The sequence below is a fragment of the Carassius gibelio genome, chromosome A22 (genome assembly GCF_023724105.1).
Source record: "Carassius gibelio isolate Cgi1373 ecotype wild population from Czech Republic chromosome A22, carGib1.2-hapl.c, whole genome shotgun sequence".
Taxonomy (NCBI): domain Eukaryota; kingdom Metazoa; phylum Chordata; class Actinopteri; order Cypriniformes; family Cyprinidae; genus Carassius; species Carassius gibelio.
Genome location: NC_068392.1, coordinates 13,114,829 through 13,133,964, shown reverse-complemented (window position 1 = coordinate 13,133,964; position 19,136 = coordinate 13,114,829). Strand labels below are relative to the sequence as shown.

At 37.9% G+C, this 19,136-nt stretch overlaps 1 protein-coding gene and 1 long non-coding RNA gene across 3 annotated transcripts; one reads left to right on the top strand and one right to left on the bottom strand.

The window, feature by feature from the left end:
- Positions 1-4,525: 4,525 nt before the first annotated feature.
- LOC127942590 (uncharacterized) lies at positions 4,526-8,139 on the bottom strand. Its single transcript, XR_008149348.1, has 3 exons — positions 7,894-8,139; positions 5,258-5,363; positions 4,526-5,162 (listed from the first exon to the last, which is right to left on the bottom strand). It is a non-coding gene; the product is annotated as an uncharacterized LOC127942590 (long non-coding RNA).
- Positions 8,140-8,241: 102 nt separating this feature from the next.
- On the top strand, positions 8,242-15,672 carry LOC127942589 (platelet-derived growth factor subunit A). 2 transcript variants are annotated; one of them, XM_052538413.1, is made up of 6 exons: positions 8,242-9,128; positions 9,826-9,922; positions 12,987-13,088; positions 13,181-13,368; positions 14,516-14,636; positions 15,154-15,672. In XM_052538413.1, the coding sequence occupies exons 1-6, from the start codon at positions 9,066-9,068 to the stop codon at positions 15,162-15,164; spliced, it is 582 nt and encodes a 193-aa protein (XP_052394373.1). In that variant the 5' UTR covers positions 8,242-9,065; the 3' UTR covers positions 15,165-15,672. The 2 variants fall into 2 exon arrangements, with proteins under 2 accessions (XP_052394373.1, XP_052394371.1); XM_052538411.1 differs by having other exon boundaries at positions 8,248-9,128; positions 15,151-15,672.
- Positions 15,673-19,136: the final 3,464 nt, after the last annotated feature.

Sequence of the window (19,136 nt, the reverse complement as noted above, 5' to 3'; positions counted from 1 at the left end):
CTGCTGGTATCATCCTTGGGAATACTTATGTAGAGCCCAAAGTATGCTTACATGACATGTACGCTAACTTATCTGTACTGTATGCATGATTTAATGATTGAGAATTTTAGGATGAAATCTATAAAATGTTTTATACTTGAGGCCCCTGGTTTTAAGGCCTACCTTTTTTAACTATTTTGAGGGTATGTCCATATAAACTTTAGTTCTCCATTTGTGGAAGTGGAATTTCAACATGGCGGCAGGGATTTCCCGATGGGAAGTCTGTATCTTAAAGTGAAGTGGAATGCACCCATGATGGTTTCTAATCCATTTAGTGGTATCATTCATGGCTGTGCACAAACAATGGGAGAGGAGGTATGCAGCGAAGTGGAATTCGGTTTTTATGCGTAAGCTAACGTAGCTGTTCAGTACTCATGACATATTGAGTTTTGTTATCAAAATTGTCCAGCACAACATGTTTTTTTTTTTATCATCTGTGTAACCTCTTTGATTCTACTCAACCATGCTTATTCCGAGTGGGATTTGAACTAGTGTTTCCAGCATGGGAAGCAAGCATGCTAACAAGTACACTAAAGACCTCAGCCTCTAGTGTCAGTCATTAATGTGCCTCTTGAGATCAGTGGAGTGAGTTTTACCTGCACAGCACTCACTAGATTGCCTCCAATACACTCACCCCAATAAAACCTACTCCCACCCGGGTCACGGCACCAATAGAGCAATTCACACCGTTTTAGTTAAAGAACTAAATGTACAGTACTAAAGTACTGGGTTGATTTTGCGCAAACTATTTCCCAGTACCATTTAAAGGGTTGCATTCTCACTGACAGTGTGTACTAGGAAGTTACGTAAGCAGGTTGACAGCGATGTCATTTGTGCCAGGCGTTCAACAACGTTAACAAAGAAGAATAACGTTAATGAAAATTCCCAAAAGTGGGTAGTTACACAATTAAATCTTGTACTATGAAAAGGTTCCCGCTTTGTGAAAGGCCTTCATGTAACCTTGCCGGACTCACCATGCTAGCCCCTGAATTTCTGGCATAAGAGGTGGGACGTGCTAACAAGGACGCTAAAGAGCTCACCCTCTAATGTCAGTTGCTAAGAACCCCTTGAGACCCCTTGAGATTGAGGGAGTGAGGTATACCTGCACAGCTCTCACTAGTTGGCCTCTGTTACATGTGTACTTTTGTGCTAATTAGTTTGTCCACAAGTTGGTGACACTTTCCTGGACTCTTGTTTCACAGTTGAAAACAAAACAACATTAACAAACTACTGGAGATGCAACAGAAGACAACACACACAACAACAGAAGCCCATGCTGTTGAGTGATTGTGTGAGTGGATTAGGAGATACTCTAGAACTCTAAGGCAGGGGTGTCAAACTCAATTCCCGGAGGGCACACACATACCACATTGTTTTCAAGTAAGCCTGAAGTACTTGATTAGGTGTGTTTAATTAGGGTTTAATCTAAACTCTGTATGGCTCCGACCCTCCAGGAATTGAGTTTTACACCCCTGTGCTAAGGCATTAAAAGGCATCTTTATCGCTCATAACTTCAGGAGAGAATTACCACAGACAGTTTAAAAAGATGAAGCTTTCTAGTGCAAATGCAAGATAAATAGTTTATTTATTTATCCAATTGTATTTTTCTGTGAAATTTTATATTCATACCTTAGAACTGTTCCAGACCTGGAAAATGTTTCTGGTTGTACAGGAAACTTAGGTTAAAGTTTACTTCAATATACTAATAATATTTTTACGTGCATACTAACGTATCTGTACAGTTATGCATCACGGAATTCAATTTTCGGCATCAAAAGTTGCACGCAGCTCAATTTTTATAATTGTGCATAATTTGTATGCTCAGCTCGCACATGCAACTTGTCAGCTGTGTTAATGCACGCTATCAAACGGAGTATAAATATGCAAAAAAAAAAAAAAAAAAAAAAAAAAAACTTGCACAATGAAGATGATATTGTACAATGCTGTTTCAAAGAGCATTCCACACTGCAATACACACGTCTGCATGTTCCTGCATGAGTGTGTCAGATCATAGATATTAAAACAAAGCTTTATTTTAATGCTGAATGCAGCAAGTCTTGATAGTCGTGCAGCATCATTAGTCTTGACCTCTTCATCTGTGCTCAGATGCAAATTTCGTCCTTAAGTGCAGATATTGTTTGACGTATGACAGTAGAATCTATGCGTTAACTATGGCATTTTAAGCATATTTGTGCATTATCTAGGATAAGCCTTTGGTTGGCCACTACCCAAATGCTCCTGCAACAATGCACAATCGGTTTTGGTTAGCAGCCAAACAAGGCATAGGCTTTGATGTCTTCTCTGACCTACCTTCTGATGCAGACAAGGTGCTGAGGAAGCTCCTATTGAAACTTGAGCCTTTTAGTTTTCATTGTAATTTTGTGTTTTTGTCATTTTACTAGTTTTTGTCTTTTTAAATATTTCTTTTTAAACTCGATTTCTAAACTATAAAGTAACAACTTAGTTTTTTTAAACCAAAGGTTTATTTCTGGTAATTTTTGTTTTGTTTTGTTATTAACATCATTTGAGAGAGAGGACATTTTAAGAGATATTTTGAGTCAATGTAAAGTTCTTAATGTTACCACTTTTCCACTTCCATCATTTCTAACTAAAACAGATTATTTAAGGAGAATAAATGCCTGACTTAAAGCTGAAGCAGGTAACTTTTGTAAAAATGTATTTGTGAAACCTATCTATGTCCTGACAGTAGAATATGAGATAGATAATCCGTGAAAAAATCAAGCTCCTCTGGCTCCTCCTATTCGCAGAAATTCATCCAATCCCGGTAAGAAACAACCAATCAGAGCTGCGGTCCGTAACTTTTTTTGTGTTCAAGATTTACAAAACGTATATAATAAGCGAGTACACCATGAATCCATTTTCCAAACCGTGTTTTTAGCCTGTCCTGAATCATTAAGGTACATCTATAATAAGTGTTTATATTCAGACTATTTTAGATTGCTTCGGGGGTACCGCGGCAGAGTAACCCAGTACCTTTGTGATTCTTCATAGACATGAACAGAAAGAAGTAGTTCCAGCTACGATGTTCTTCCGCAAGATGCAAGCAGTTCTGTTTATTAACCGCTAGAGCATCAAAAGTTACCGACTGCAGCTTTAATTTTATCCATTGAGAACTTATTAAAGGAGGGTGAAATGCTCGTTTTCACTCAATATCCTGTTAATCTTGAGTACCTAGTACTGCATCCTTCATAACTCCAAAAAGTCTTTAGTTTTATTATATTTATAAGAGAAAGATATTCTGTAACGTTTTTCCCAGAAAAACACGACCGACTGGAGGCGTGACGTGTGGTCGGAGCTAAAGAATCAAGAGCGGCAGTAGGCTTTTGCGTTGAGAGCGTTTGGAAGCTGTGACTTTACCGTGAGGGAAAAACCATCATCCAAAGCAAACCGACTAACAGTCAGATTCAGCGTATATTTATGATCCAGAATCAGATCCAGAGGCTGAAATTTAACAAGTGCAGCATCAGCAACGACGTCTCTATGTGGTATGTATTGAAACTGTATATATTTGCTTAGCGGTTTTGGAAAATGACTAAGTTACACTTTATGTCGTCTTTTTTTTTTTTTTTAAGGTGTACATGTGGAAAGTGCAGTTTGATGACAACATCGCATGTTGTTTACTTGATGTGCTTACGCGCCGATAGCTAAGTTAACAACACAGAGATATTTGAAGCAGTTTTACTCACTGCCTGTGGTTCCAACACACGATCGTGACCCTTTTTCGTTGGGACTGCATTATCCTTAAGAAATAAACGATATGCAAATCCGGCGTCAAACTGGGCCTTGTTTGTAAAACAAGCATCTTCGAAATGCAGGGAACAAACAAAAACACTTGCACAACTCCGTTGATGCTCTGTAAAAATAAACTCCATCCACTGGTCCCTTAATGCAGTTTTTTTGTTTTTTTGTTAATCTGTGCAGGGTTGTCTTGCCCTGGCAACCAAAAACACACTCCTTTTGTGACAATTCGGTCTCTCGCTCTGATCAGTGAATGTCTCTGCTCTGCTATACGGGAGCGCGCACTCTCCCGGCAGACGTGCCCTTAGGACCCATATAAGTAAATTCCGCTCCATCTAACGTCACACAGAGCCATACTCGAAAAAAACTTTCCGAAACTTGTGACAAACCGGAAGAGGTATTTTTGAAACTTTGTCCATGTTTAGCATGGGTATCCAACTCTTTAACAGTGTAAAAAACTCAGTATGCATGAAACAGCATTTCACCCCCCCCCCCCCCCTTTAAATTGTTAAAAGTCAGTTACATACTGTACTAGAATAGTAACTGAATGCAAGTTTGTTAAAGGAGTGGTAGCCTACGTAACCATTTTGCTATTGTTACCATCATAAGCAATATGCTACATTTTGCCAAAACATTACAAACATATATATATATATAATTAAACCAGGAGCATCTATTAAAATAAATCAGGTTCATTTGGATTTCAAGTTGACTTTAATAAGTCTGGCTTAGCTGTAAGGCTATTAGCATAATGAACAGTGACAAAGCATAACAGCAGTGGAGTTTTGTCATGCTACACCACAACATGTTTAAAAAATGGTTTGTTATAGGAAAATTTTACACTATTTTGAGAATAAATGAGCTAATGTCAGGCTACTGAAAAATTATGCAGCGCCACTACATACTACTCCCCAACACAGAGGGAAAAGCAAGGATGCTAGTTAATATTTTGTAAAGACATTTTTTATATGACTTAACACGCGCCGCAAAGAACACTCCTTCCAGGTACAACAAACATGCTCAAATACCACACCTTCTTTCCTTCTTCCATCCAGGGGTCTTCTTATTAAATGGCTTACAGGGATGAGATGAGACTTGTACAAACACAAACACACACAGTGTATGTATGATAAGAAAATACGCAACGCCAGTAATTGGAGGATGGTGAGAGAAGTCTAGTCTGTGTCTCTTTGTGTAAACTGTCTGGACTGCTCCTGGGAATTTCCCTTAATTTTTTTTCTCCTCGCTCAGGCATTGCAACACAGTGTTATTCTTGTGAGGGCTTGAGGGCTTGTCTCTGGTGGCAGAGGTCTTGGTCTGTTAATTCCTCCGGACACACTGAAGCTCTGCAGGAGCCAGAGACACTGGGGATGATGAACAGTGCATGAATTGAGAGAGACAGAGGAGAAACAGAGCAGAGGGTTTTTTCCTACCCCATCAATAATGCATTTATACTTACATTTATATATTTTGTCCACTTATGATGCAGAGTAAAACAAAATAACTGATGCTGTCACTCCACTGCCAAGCTCCATTACAGATGTCCCACCATTCTGGCACCGATGCTGCATGGCATTTTAAGACACATTATTTCTCACTTGCTCATCTTTTACTCACTTTCAAAAGAGCCAAAATTTTGGGACACCAAATTCTTTATTCTTATTCATGCCTCCACATTTCAAAGTTGGAACGACGTGTTTGAATATTATACACATGAAAACAAATAGCATTTGTAAAGAACACACTCAGGGAAAACTAGATGCAAGGCAATGTCATGACAATTAATTCGTAACTTTTACATTTTAGCAAATTGTTGGCCAATTCATATAAATTCGTACAATCTCTTTCGTACATTTTCATATGATCTGCTTACATCCTATTGATGTTCAGGGATGGACCTTCATGTTTTTTTTTTTATTATTTTGTTTCTATACCATTTTCACAAATTCATATGAAAAGACGCCTTGGAAAATAGTTACGTTTTCCTTTGAAATCAGGTTGACGATATTATGGCCACAAATTAAGAATGAATGAATTAACTAGTACAATGTGGCCACAATTTACCTAAAATTATGGAACAATTTAATAAGATGTGGGAATAAATTAATAAAATGTTGCCACAGTTTAGCTAAATGGCCATAAATTAAAAAGTCATGGAAACAAATTCTTAATTTGTGGCCACTATATATATATATATATATATATATATATATATATATATATATATATATATATATATATATATATATATATATATATATATATATATATATATATAATTTGTGTATGTTGTTATATGTCATATTGACTACAACTTTGCATTGTATTAAATAGCTTCAGAAAACATAGTTTCTATTTTTTTTTAATTCAGAACATTTTCAAAAAATATTTTAATAATGATATTTTGATGTCAAGTGGTGTAACCATGTAATTTACTCAAAATGTTAAACTTTTTACAAATATTATGCATGTTTTATTTCTTGAGTCATGAATTTCAACATGTTTTCTTAGTGTCAGTCCATGTGACCTGAATAAAATGCATCTTTCGTTGTAACGATTAACACATATTCATGAGGGACCAAATTGGTCCTCTATGTTTGGTTTTCTTGTCACAAGATAAAACATTGGCCTCTGTATATTGGTTGCCCCAAACGTGATGTGTCCAAAATTGCATATACTAAGTAGGTACTACATTTAAATTTGAACTTACATTACGATGTCAGAAAAAGTATGTTCTATGTAGTATGATTACAAGTAGCATTAAGGAAATTTGGATGCAATGTTGTTACTATCATGTGACCTACCAGCATCACTTGACTGTCATTCATAAATCCCCTTCTGTGGCCTCTTGGGATAATACAGTGCCCATAAAATACGCATTTCAAAATCTCTTTGGAAGTAGTATCTGTGTACTTTTCGCCTACTATTTTTTTAATATTATGAATTTGGTCATACTACTCTTTTAGTGTACTGTTAATCACATACTATATAGGGAAGTATTACATTTTGGATGCATTTTAACTTTTACTTGTCCGACAAAAGTTTCTCATATATGTCATTAATATTATACAGTTGAAATCTGTACAAGATGCTTTCAATTCTCCTTTTGCATTCCAATAAAGACATAAAGTTGGGTTTGGAAAGACATCGAAGTGAATAAATGATGACAAAATTTTCATTTCCGAACTATTCCTTAAAAGCACCACAAGTCAAAAGCTTGACCAGCTAGCAAGTGTGTAGTGTTTGTACACGATCGAAGTTCAACTTATTATTCTCACGCTTGGATGGATGGGAAGGAGAGCAAAGGTTTTTGGATTTGGCAGGAATCCCAGCTTGGCATGGACCGCCGGTGCTCGAGGTATGTGTGGGTGTCCATGTGTCCAAGCGTGTCCGTCTTACAGAAAAGGTACAAGCATACATCTCTGTGCTCCATGGAGGTTTCCCACACACACATTACTGGTAGATGTGGTTGCGCCGTAACTCATTCTCTTTGGCAAGGCGGGTTCTCAGGGGACTTCAACTCCCATAGTCCCTTTTTTCTATGCCTATTTTTACTACAACCATAACAAATGTCCGCTCATTTGCTTTTCCTTTTTCCTACAAATCAAACTGCCACTTGATAGCCTTCTATATCTTTCCATTTCAGCCCTTTCGGATCAGCTCTTCTGACCTCGTACCCCTTCCCCCCCCTCTATCTTCATTGAAATGTCAGTCATGAACTACATAGACACTGGATTTCAAGATTCTTCACCTGCTGAAGCTTTAGTGTGTGTGTGTGTGTGTGTGTGTGTGTGTGTGTGTGTGTGTCCTCACACATTCCTCTCCATCTTACGGCTAAAGTCAGGGGTTAGGAATGCAACTCATGCTTGTCACACACACACAAACATAAAATGAAACAAGAACACGCACAACCAGAATGCATTGTTATAAAACAGAATCCCAATCTTTGATATGAGCAGAATGAATGGAAAGTTTCCAGAGAATTCTATTATTCCTTTTACCTCACCAAATCGCACCAAACCCAATTTTGAAGGAAGTGTGTGTGCTGTGTCTATTTTATCAGCATTGGTTTCCACTTTAGGACATTGTGCTCACCTCCTTCAGTCTACTGTTTTCACCTTCTCTCCTTTTTGTTTCTTAGTAGACTTAGTTGCTTAGTTGTTTTCTTTCCCATCATTTCTTCTCAATAGTCATCAGTCTGTGGCGGCTCCTGACTCAGTGGGACTCACTTGACACTTGTTAGACATTTAGTCTGACAGGACATGTCTAATCTAATCACCCTCTGATTCTGAACTGAATGTGTTAACGATTAACTTTCTAATAGCTCAGAGGAAAACACCTTGCTAACTCACCTTCAGAGTGGAAATATGAAGCAAAATAAATTCGTTTAGGTTTCAATCGAAGCATGTTTCGTCTTCACTTGACAAACCTTGAAGAAATGTGGAAAACAACGTGTGGAAAAAAAAACGTCACGTCTTGATATGTTTAGCAAGGTGAAACATACCCTGTTTTTGTGGTAGACTAATTAGTTTTTACCGAATTAATTGCGTGAGTCGTCACCTGCTGACGTAACCCGCAGAAAGGGTCACTGAATGAATCTTTATGTAACCGATTCAAAAGATTCGAGTCTTTGAGATGAGTCTATATCCCCAGCACTGCAGTTTCACTGAGGCGGTGACTTGAAAGGCTCTTTGCAGAGCTTCAGCTCGTCCTGAGGGGGCGCGCGGCTCGCCCACACAGTTTAACATGAGGAGATGAGAGAAGCCCCAGTTCATTCACTGTCAGAGCCTTTCCACGCTGAAGTTTGAACCAAACCTCTTTTATGTGAGGACACAGAGTATAGACGGTGCATAAGAATGGACTATTTTGGATAAATGTGGACTTTTTGTACCACGATTTTGTACATTCGGATTAGTTTTTTTCCCTTCTGTATAATTCTGATACGTTTATAGGGATGAAGGATCGCTTCATTCATGTTTTCTTAGTGTGTGTATGTGTGTGTGTGTGTGAGAGAGAAATGATCTTGCACACTGATTTGCGGGTTTGGTTTTTTTAATTAAATGGATTAGCAGCGTTAATAACTTATTGTTAAGAGATTTCATTGAGTCTGGTTTCGGTTTTTGGTCTCTGACGTGTGAAGAGTTTATGCTTTGAGAGATTTGTCTGTGGAAAGGCATGTTCTCTGGCTTCACGCCGGTTGGAGCATCTTCGCGGCTCCGGTCGGGACGCTTTCGCCTGAGCTGGGACACATTTGGACCACAGAGGAGATGAGACCCGAGCTGATCCACTTTCTCTTCTGCTGCTTCTCCCTGCTTTCAGCAGCCGCTGAGGTAAGATCAACATCGGAACACGTTTGCATTGAGGATAGAAGAAGAACACGATGGCTTTTAGTGAAGAGAGAGATTCCTTTATACATAGAAAGAGGGAGTGTTCATGTGGCCTGTCACTACGCAGTTCTTCATTATAACTTTAATGGTTATTAAAACCAGAAAATCGTGTTTCGCGTAATTGTATAAGAGAATGCCCAATATTATGGACGTTCTAAAATCAATTTTTAATCCCTTGTTTATATATATATATATATATATATAGTGGCAAATTTGTAGCTAATATCTGCACTCATGTTACATGTCTAGGGTATGTCAAGTGGTGCAACCATCAAGTCAATTGGACTTTCAACAAACATGTGCACTTAATAATGCACTTCAAAATGTTTTTTTTTTTTTTGCATTTATACATTTTTGAGTTATGAACATTAAAAATGTAGAGGGTTTGATCCACAAAATCTGTATTTTCACATAAAGATTAATCTAAATCTAATGCCTGATATTAGTTATAGAGTCCAAATTGGACTTGCATGCTGTTTTTTGACACACTGACTTCAGATATAAGTTATATAAAGTCAAAAAGCAATATTTTAAAACAGTGTTTATTGATTTTTAAAAGAAATGATTGTGAAACATTGTGACAAGCTACAACAAGCATAAGTAGTTTTAGTAAAGGTTTTATTTATTTATTTTTTTACAGGAAGCCCCAATTCCACAAGAGCTGATTGAGAGACTGTCTAACAGCGAGATCCGCAGCATCAGCGACCTCCAGAGGATCCTGGAGATTGACTTCGTAGGTAAAGTTTCACTGTCTTTCTTATTATTTGATAAGATGAGTGAGTTCTAAATCCTAAACCTAGAAGGCAATGGCAGCTGATGGTGATCCAAATCAGTGAAGTGAAACTTTCGAATCTGTTAAAAAGGATGATGATGACCAGTGATTTGTTTAGTGGCTCTTCTCCAGGTTACATCTTAATGTAGTAGTTGGCGACAAGTTTGTGTTGTGAGTGATTCACTGAACGATTCACTCAGCTGATTCATTAAAACACACAAGAGTCCTACTTGCTAATCAGTTGCTGAACATGTTGCTAATTAAGGACTACAACTACCACAAGACACTGTTTCGCTCACCCCTGTCAAGTCGCCAAAGCGTTTAGGTGCAATTTTAGGAGAACAAGAGTCTGGGAAATATCCTTTCAGAGGAGGCTCACTTAATCTTTCACTGCTCTCAAAAGTTCATGGACCTTGGCATTTAATCGAGTTTAAACCAAAAGCCTCAGAACCTGTTGCCTAGAAACTGCAGTGCCATTCCTGCACTTGTGGCGCCACATGAGTATTTGAACTTAGTTAACAATGTCATGTTTTGGCGGGACCAGCGTTCTGAACTCAAATACGTCAATGTCAACATCATTGTAAGACTATAAAAATGGGGATATAAAGCATTTACTGAGCGATAATTCATTTAGACGATTTAAAATTCGAAGTTAAAAAAAAAAATTCTGTTTGACTTGTATTGATGGAACGTTCAATATTCGGAATCTAACTGACAATGATGATTTCATTACAAAATTTGCATTACTGCATTGCTATTGGTCTTATTTTTCTTGCATGTTGTTCGTCATCTCCAGCCGACTTTACGCTGGAAAGATGCGCAACTATATACACAAAACGACATCTTTTCGAAATCGATTAGTAGTTCAAACAATAAAATATGTAGCTTTGTGCACCCCACGAACAATTTTTTTAAGGAAGTCCATTAAGATTTGGCTGGTTTGGGTTTCAGTTTACTTGAGCCTGATTGCATATTGAATTTACAGACCTAAAGGGTTCAAATCTTCCCATTGCTCCAAATATAAACTTCCAGCGCATCTAATGAGGAAATGCTGCAGCCATAACGATATGAGTCTCAAATTCGATTTGGCCCATAAGCGCTGTAATTGAAATGCAAACAGCTGCGTCTGTGTGGCTGGTGCCTGAGGGAGGTCAAGCGACTCTCTCCATTATACTGTTGTCATGCCGCCTTTATGAGTTGAGTGTGGCTGAATGCCAGCGCTGCTGTAATGTATTATTCATGTTGAATTCCTGAGTTTGTGTGCGTCTCTGCGTCTGTGTGTTTAGGAGAGAAAAGAGGCTGAAGCTCAAGTAGTGTTTGCATTTGTGAGGTCTGTTGCTTCACTAACGACTGTGTGAAAAGCCGAGCGGTTCGGGCGGCCACGGTGATCAAGTCTGAATTAAAACCACCCTCCTCCTCCATTGGGCTGGTTTCCGGGGGCAACAACAGGGGCATCTGTGTCCCCCGTCGTCCCGCTGAATGGCTCTGTGGAACAGCATGATTAAATACTGCACTTTGGGCAGACTAACTAACCCGATGTCCTTAAAGTGTATTCAGTGACACAATCCTTTCCGAACATCTTATTGTTGAGTCTAGGTTTTTTCTGTGTGTCCTCCAGTGGGGCATATATTTGCTTTGTGATCTGTGTGTAAAGGAGGATGTTTTTTAAGAATGAAGTGTTCCTGGCAGGTTGGCAGACACCTTTATTCTTTACTTGCAGTAGTAATCAGAACGGGTTTTCTATAAAAAAATTTTTTCAATAAGGCTGTTGGTACGGAGCCCCGCACATGACATGCAAGAAAAAATAAATAAACTGAGTGCACAATTTACTTATTCATTCCCTCAATGTACTAAAATTCGTGTGCATGTTTTAGTACATTGAGGGAACGAATAAGCAAATCGTGCACACAATTTATAAATAGAGGGAAACGCAATAGTAAATTGAGGGAACGTAATAGTATTCATGTGCACGTTTTAGTACATTGAGGGAACAAATTAGTAAATCATGCACACAATTTATAAATCGAGGGAAACGCAATAGTAAATTGAGGTAATGCAATAGTAAATCGAGGGAACGTAATAGTATTCGTGTGCATGTTTTAGTACATTGAGGGAACGAATTAGTAAATCGTGCACACAATTTATAAATCGAGGTAACGCAATAGTAAATCGAGGGAAACGCAATAGTAAATCGAGGGAATGTAATAGTATTCGTGTGCACGTTTTAGTACATTGAGGGAACGAATAAGCAAATCGTGCACACAATTTATAAATAGAGGGAAACGCAATAGTAAATCGAGGGAACGTAATAGTATTCATGTGCACGTTTTAGTACATTGAGGGAACAAATTAGTAAATCATGCACACAATTTATAAATCGAGGGAAACGCAATAGTAAATTGAGGTAATGCAATAGTAAATTGAGGTAACGCAATAGTAATCAACGTTTTAGTACATTGAGGGAATGAATTAGTAAATCATACACGCAATTTATAAATCGAAGGAACGCAATGGTAAATCAAGGGAACGTAATAGTATTCGTGTGCACATTTTAGTACATTGAGGGAACAAATTAGTAAATCGTGCACACAATTTATAAATCGAGGTAACGCAATAGTAATCAAAGTTTTAGTATATTGAGGGAACGAATTTGTAAATCATGCACACAATTTATAAATCGAGGGAACACAATAGTAAATAGAGGGAACGCAATAGTATTCGTGCGCACGTTTTAGAATATTGAGAGAACTAATTAGTAAATCATGCACACAATTTATAAATCGAGGGAAACGCAATAGTAAATCGAGGTAATGCAATAGTAATCAACGTTTTAGTACATAAATGGAATTAATTAGTAAATCGTGCACATGATTTAGCCTACTATTTTTTTCTGGTTGAGGCGGCATTTTGCAAAAAAGTTCAAGGGCGCTCTTTCTTGACAATAGTGAGGGAGGGATTGTGGGTTGGATGTCAGCTTGTTCCAAAATATGTCGCATTGTTGACTTTTGTGGTTCATTGTTTCGGTGCAGAGAATGAGGTGCTGGAGGACGTTAAACAAGGCCACTATAAGGAGCAATTGTATGATAGCAGACACCTCAAGAACTCACACTCCAGACGCAAGAGAAGCATTGGTAAAAAAACACACATACATACAATTATTCACATACACTTTGCAAAGCCCCTGTGATTGTTCTGTGTGTTTATGGGTTTGTTGTGTGTTTAGAGGAGGCAGTGCCCGCCGTCTGTAAGACTCGCACTGTGATCTACGAGATCCCACGCAGTCAGGTCGATCCCACGGCCGCCAACTTCCTGATCTGGCCTCCGTGTGTGGAGGTGAGACGATGCTCAGGCTGCTGCAACACCAGCAACATGCGCTGCCACCCATCCAAAAAGCACCACAGGACCGTCAAGGTGAGAGCATGTTGTGTATTGTTTTATATTTGGTATATTTGGTGTTTTTAAAAGCTGTTTTAAATGTTGACATTATTATTAATAATAATGTATTCAAATAATATAAGTAATTGTCCTTTTTAAAAATAAAAAAAAATACATGTGTATAAATGTAAAATACATACATAGCATTTATATATCATTAATATAAAATATTATTAATAAACAATATAAATATTATCATTACTAAAGAAATCATAAATACAGATATTTATCATTTATATTTTAAATATTACAGTTATAAATAATATTTAAATATGATGTTATTATAAAAGTAAACTTTCATATTTATATGGTTTTTATTCAGTTACATTTATTTTTAAATTACAATTTTTAAATATTTAAAATATTTCTCAAATTTGTATATGTAAATTAAAATGTTATACATTTATATACATAATATAAAATATAAAAATGACATTAAATTACAATTATTATTATTATTTTTATTATTATAAAATATAATAAAAAACACTGCTTTTTTAATACATTAAAATTATTATTTAATTATAATACTTTCTCATTATTATATATATATATATATATATATATATATATATATATATATATATATATTATAACAGCAGCAGTGTAACTAAATCTCCATGCACACCGAGTTTGCCACTTGTCAAGATCCTTTTCAGCATGTAAATCTTTTCACATTTCTCAAATTCAAATGTAACAAGAGCGAGGCGTAGGACGTGCCAAAAGGAGGACAATGTCAATAAGAATTTCAGGGCCGCCAAACACACTCAAAGAGTTTCAGGCCAGACTTCCGTGGCTAGTTAACGAATAGCCCTAACCTTGAGTTAACCGCTGCAAATATCTGTCTGTAACACTGCGGCTGTGGGGTGTGTTCTATTGCGTTTATCTCGCCAGCTATGTGTGTGAGTGTTCAGACCTGAATAAAGTATTGTATAAATGGGCCTGCAGGGCAGCTGAGTTGGCAGGGAGGGAAGGAGTCTGTCAGTATGATCTGTGTGTTTAGAAACAGAGGAAACCGAAGTCACATTTACCTCTTGCCTTATCTCACCTCTGGAACAGCAGAGGAAAAATACACTGTTGATAGGCTTATGAGTGTGTGTGTGTTGCTCTTTCTCTCTCTCAGGTGGCCAAGGTGGAGTACGTACGCAGGAGGCCGAAGCTCCGGGAGGTGCAGGTGCAGCTGGAGGATCATCTCGAGTGCGTCTGCACGTCCAAACATCACTCAGAGTCCCGCATACACACGGGTGCGCATAAACTGCTTTTGAATCATTTGCTTTCCCACACCTTGTTTTAGTTTTCCCTCTCCACTCGTTTTTCCTTCCCCGTCGTTTCCTCCATTCCTCCGCTCAAAAGCCAGCCCAGTTCAAGAGCTAAAAAGAGAAGAGGAAATGGAAAATGAGATAAACTGCCTAAAAGCGGCAGTCAAGATTTACAGACTCTATATTTAGACTAATGGTCAGCAAGATGAAAGCCAAGTGGACTTAATGGGTCAAAGGTCGGGAGAAGGGATATCATGGTGCATTAATATTTGACTGTTCTTGATCCTAAAAATGTAATCATTTTAAGAATTACTAGAATTACTTAAGATAAATATATAAATGACAAAGAAACAGACAACAAGCATTAAAATAACATCCATTTTTTGGCCATCCGTTTCCATCCGTTGGCCATTTGCCCCATAGACTTCCACTGTACACAGCTTTTTTTGTCAGTTGAGCAGGTGTGCTGTCAAAGCCTAACAAGGTCTTTTCTTCACAGCAGATATAAGGTGAGCGGGGCACTGGATAAAAGAAAGCAGAGGAGGGCCATTGCATCCAATCAGATAACTCGGCTGCACGACAGCCATTGAGTGATATCATCTGAAAAGACGAGGCGGATGTGAACTGTTCAACCCTGAGTGAATCAGAGCAGCCTTTTTGGATCACTTTGGACTTTTGATGCACCTTTAGAAGTCACCCGCAGAAAGAGACTTTGGTTTTGGAATAAAACCCAGGGGAACGAAGCACAGCAAACTAGAGACTGCAAGGACAGAGACTCGCAAAAGACGAACTTTGAGTCGCAGATGTTGAAATTCCGCAAACTTTTAAAGGAGCATCTATCATGACTTTATTTGTGTATCAAGATTTCTTTTCTCCAGCAGATATCTGTATCATCTTATTTTTGTAACTGCCAGTTTTCTATCACCACTGATCTTCTCTTGTACAGTATATGCCGTAGAATGAACGAGTACAACAAAACACAATCTGCAGTAACTAATACAAATAAAGTGAATACATTTTATTGCGTTTGTTTGACAGATGGCTGTCCCAAAGATCAGTATGTTGATGTGCATTCATTACAACGTGTTCTAACCAAGAGCATTGTGATAAACCTTATCTCTTCCATTTCTCTTCCTAACCAACTACAAACACAGCAAGCGATAAGACACGAGACGTTTTTTATAGTCTAACTTTGAATATATGCTCAGATGAACTTATTAAGGAGATGACTGCAACCACAATGTCCTATTTGTTATTTTGGGAGGGAGCTCTGGATGGTGATGATTAACTAAGCTAATTGATCAAACATGGATACAATTCTGTTTTGACATCTCGTCACATTGCCCGTTTAGGACATGGTAGGTATGAACTTCTCTGTAAGATTTTAAGGCATCAAAAAAAAATCGTATTTCTTATTCATGCAGCACACTTTCTCTAATAAGATGATTGAAATTATTCAGGTTTTAGCATATCCAAAGCAAACATCACTCACACAAACACACACACACATTATATCCAAACCACAGTGATCTCTTTAGACCAAAATGTGCACTAAACGGTCACCCAATCCATGTCCATCTGCTCCAGAAACTTTGATGGGGTTCCTTAAATTGGCCAGGACATTGTTTCAAAATGAGAGCTAAATGTAGTTGCCGGTTACTAGCATTCACTCACAAAACTGTTGTAGACAGTGGTTAGCTGCGAGACAAAGTAAGAATAACCTCATGATGATTCGATGTCTTGTTACATAACATCTTTCTCTCAAATGCTGCTACGCTTGTTTGAGAACTTAAACACACTTTCTTTGATTTAAACCACCAGATTGCGAGTGTTTGATGTTACAATAGGACAAATGTGAGTCATCCGTGTGACTTTGTTGTGATAGTGACTTCTACGTAAGTGTTATGTGATGAGCATGTGTGGGTGTTATTCATAGTATCTATACCAACACACCCGCACTGCTTCAAACCCTAGTGAGCTGCCTTACATGTGCACTTCTGACATGAAGTCTGTTCCAAAAAGAGAGTAATGAATAAAACTATTGATTGTTTAAATGCTGATGAATTATAAATGAGCTATTTTAGCCGATTTGCATGTGCTGTGCAATTAGCATCTTAGGAACATGCTAATGTTAAGGTCCATTTCCTGAGGGATTCTTGTAAGGAGCGCTATTTGTGTATTTTTATGCTGATTATTACATCGTTAACAACACGCTAACATTAGGCTCTGCTGGAATTCATTTTGATTTGTCTTCAGTGTGTTTCTTGTAAGGAGCACAAGTTGTTCTGCATACATTTGAAAAAGCGAGGCAGTTCACAAAGTTTTGAAACTAAAGCTATAGTCTGAGCTCATTTAGCTTCCAAACGAATGAAAGTGAGATAGAAACGGAAAAGAGAGATCCGTTTCACGTAATTTGCGTAGAAGTACAGAAGCTTAATTCAGCGGTTAAAATTCTGTCATGTGTGAAAATCAGGTTGATTGCGGTTAATAGTATAAATTACAGAATGGCCTTTTCTAGACTGTCAGATGGATTTGGGTTTCTGACCTCTGATGGAAGGAAACAAAGGAAAGGATACAGGGAATTTGTTTCTCAGACTCACATTTCAACCTATTTTGCTTTCTTTCATTCTCATTTTCCCTCTCTCTTCTGAAAACCTTTTTGCGAGTACAATAAACAACCACTTCATTTGTTTTATCCTTACCTCAGCAACTGGCATCTTTTGATATCATAGAGAAAGTTTCTCCTCCAGGGTAGAATTGAATATAGTCTCTATAACACAACGTTATTGTTCGTAAAGAAAATGGCCTTTGTTTCAAAAAGTGTTGATCTGATGTGAAAGATACAGCGCTGTGAATCCAGGCCTCCAGGCAGGTATGTCCATTTCCTGTTTTAAGCTATCCCACCTGGCGGCTTCCTGACTAAAGGGCTACAAGTAATCTCACATCTTTTGTCACAACATACCTGAAATTGGTTCAACAGAGTATTCTAGGGTTACTGCAGTCATAATAAGGCAAGAAGCTTGTTAAATCATCCAACAACATGTATGTTAGACCCCATTCCATCTAAGCTCCTAAAAGAGGTGCTTCCAGAAGTCATAGATCCTCTTCTGACTATTATTAATTCCTCATTGCCATTAGGATATGTCCCAAAATTGTTAAAACTGGCTGTTATTAAGCCTCTCATCCAAAAAAAAAAAAAAAACACAACTTGACCCCAAATAACTTGTTAATTACAGACTGATCTCGAATCTCCCTTTTTCTGTCCAAGATACTAGAAAAGGTAGTATCTTCACAGTTTTATTCCTTCTTAGAGAAAAATGGTATCTGTGAGGATTTCCAGTCAGGATTTAGACCGTATCATAGTACTGAGACTGCTCTCCTTAGAGTTACAAATAACTTGCTCTTATAATTTGATCATGGTTTCTCTCTATTAGTATTGGATCTCAGTGCTGCGTTTGACACAACTGACCACAACATTCTTTTGCATAGGCTAGAAAACTTGTTGGCATTAATGGAAGTGCATTAGCATGGTTTAAATCATACTTATATGACCAGCATCAATTCGTAGCAGTGAATGAAGATGTATCATAATGATCACAAGTTTAGCATGGAGTACCTCAAGGCTCAGTACTAGGGCCGTTACGCTCCACACTGTACATTTTACCCGTGGTAGATAGCATCAGGAAACACGGTGTTAGCTTTCACTGTTATGCTGATGATACTCAGCTCTATATTTCTTTGCGGCCTGGTGAAATTTGGAAAACTAACAGAATGCATAGTCGAGCTAAAAAACTGGATGACGAGTTATTTCTTTTTTTTTTTTGCCATGATGCAAGGTTTTTGTTATGGTGTTCTAAATGATTGCCAAATAACCTTCAGACTGAAGGTCTGGAATTCATGGCAGCTTTCATTGGCCAAGGCCTGCCCTGCCCATGAGGCTGTTTGACCGACATGTCAAACAACCAATCACAGTTCGTTTTGTTCGTCGTCACGTTCTGAGGCGTGAAAATGTTGCCACAATAACAGACTGGTGTGTAAAACTCTCAGACATATTTTAAAGATTCTATGCCGCAAACTTTAAATATTTCATATACTTTTGAGAATCCAGTGTTTAGTTGATCCTGATAAGCATTCATCGTCACAGTTTTAAACACTACAGCTTTCTTCTTTCTTGATGGGGTTTGGTGTCACGGTATCTTTGTTTCCAGGTGGAACGTTAAAGAACATGACACACATGTCTCCCAGAAATCCTGTAGAATTCAACCAATCTGGTGATGACTTTGACACTCCTGAAGTGTTTCCACTTTTGTGTCCCATATGAGCCTGAGACTAGGCTCAGTATGGTACGGCTCATCTTGGCACATTTTTCTCTCTGGATTCTGGAACTGGAACTGGAGCTGGATTCGTTCCTCTTTTATCAACGAGAGGAACAACTGTACAGTACTTCCGCAACAGACAATTCAAAACAGTTGCGTTCGATCCTAT

What these genes read in the sequence shown, in the direction of transcription:
- LOC127942589 (XM_052538411.1), top strand. Translation starts at nt 9,066, where the DNA reads ATGAGACCCGAGCTGATCCACTTTCTCTTCTGCTGCTTCTCCCTGCTT. An exon ending in CCTGGAGATTGACTTCGTAG is followed by an intron (nt 9,923 to 12,986) that starts GTAAAGTTTCAC and finishes GTTTCGGTGCAG; the next exon opens with AGAATGAGGTGCTGGAGGAC. An exon ending in AGCACCACAGGACCGTCAAG is followed by an intron (nt 13,369 to 14,515) that starts GTGAGAGCATGT and finishes TCTCTCTCTCAG; the next exon opens with GTGGCCAAGGTGGAGTACGT.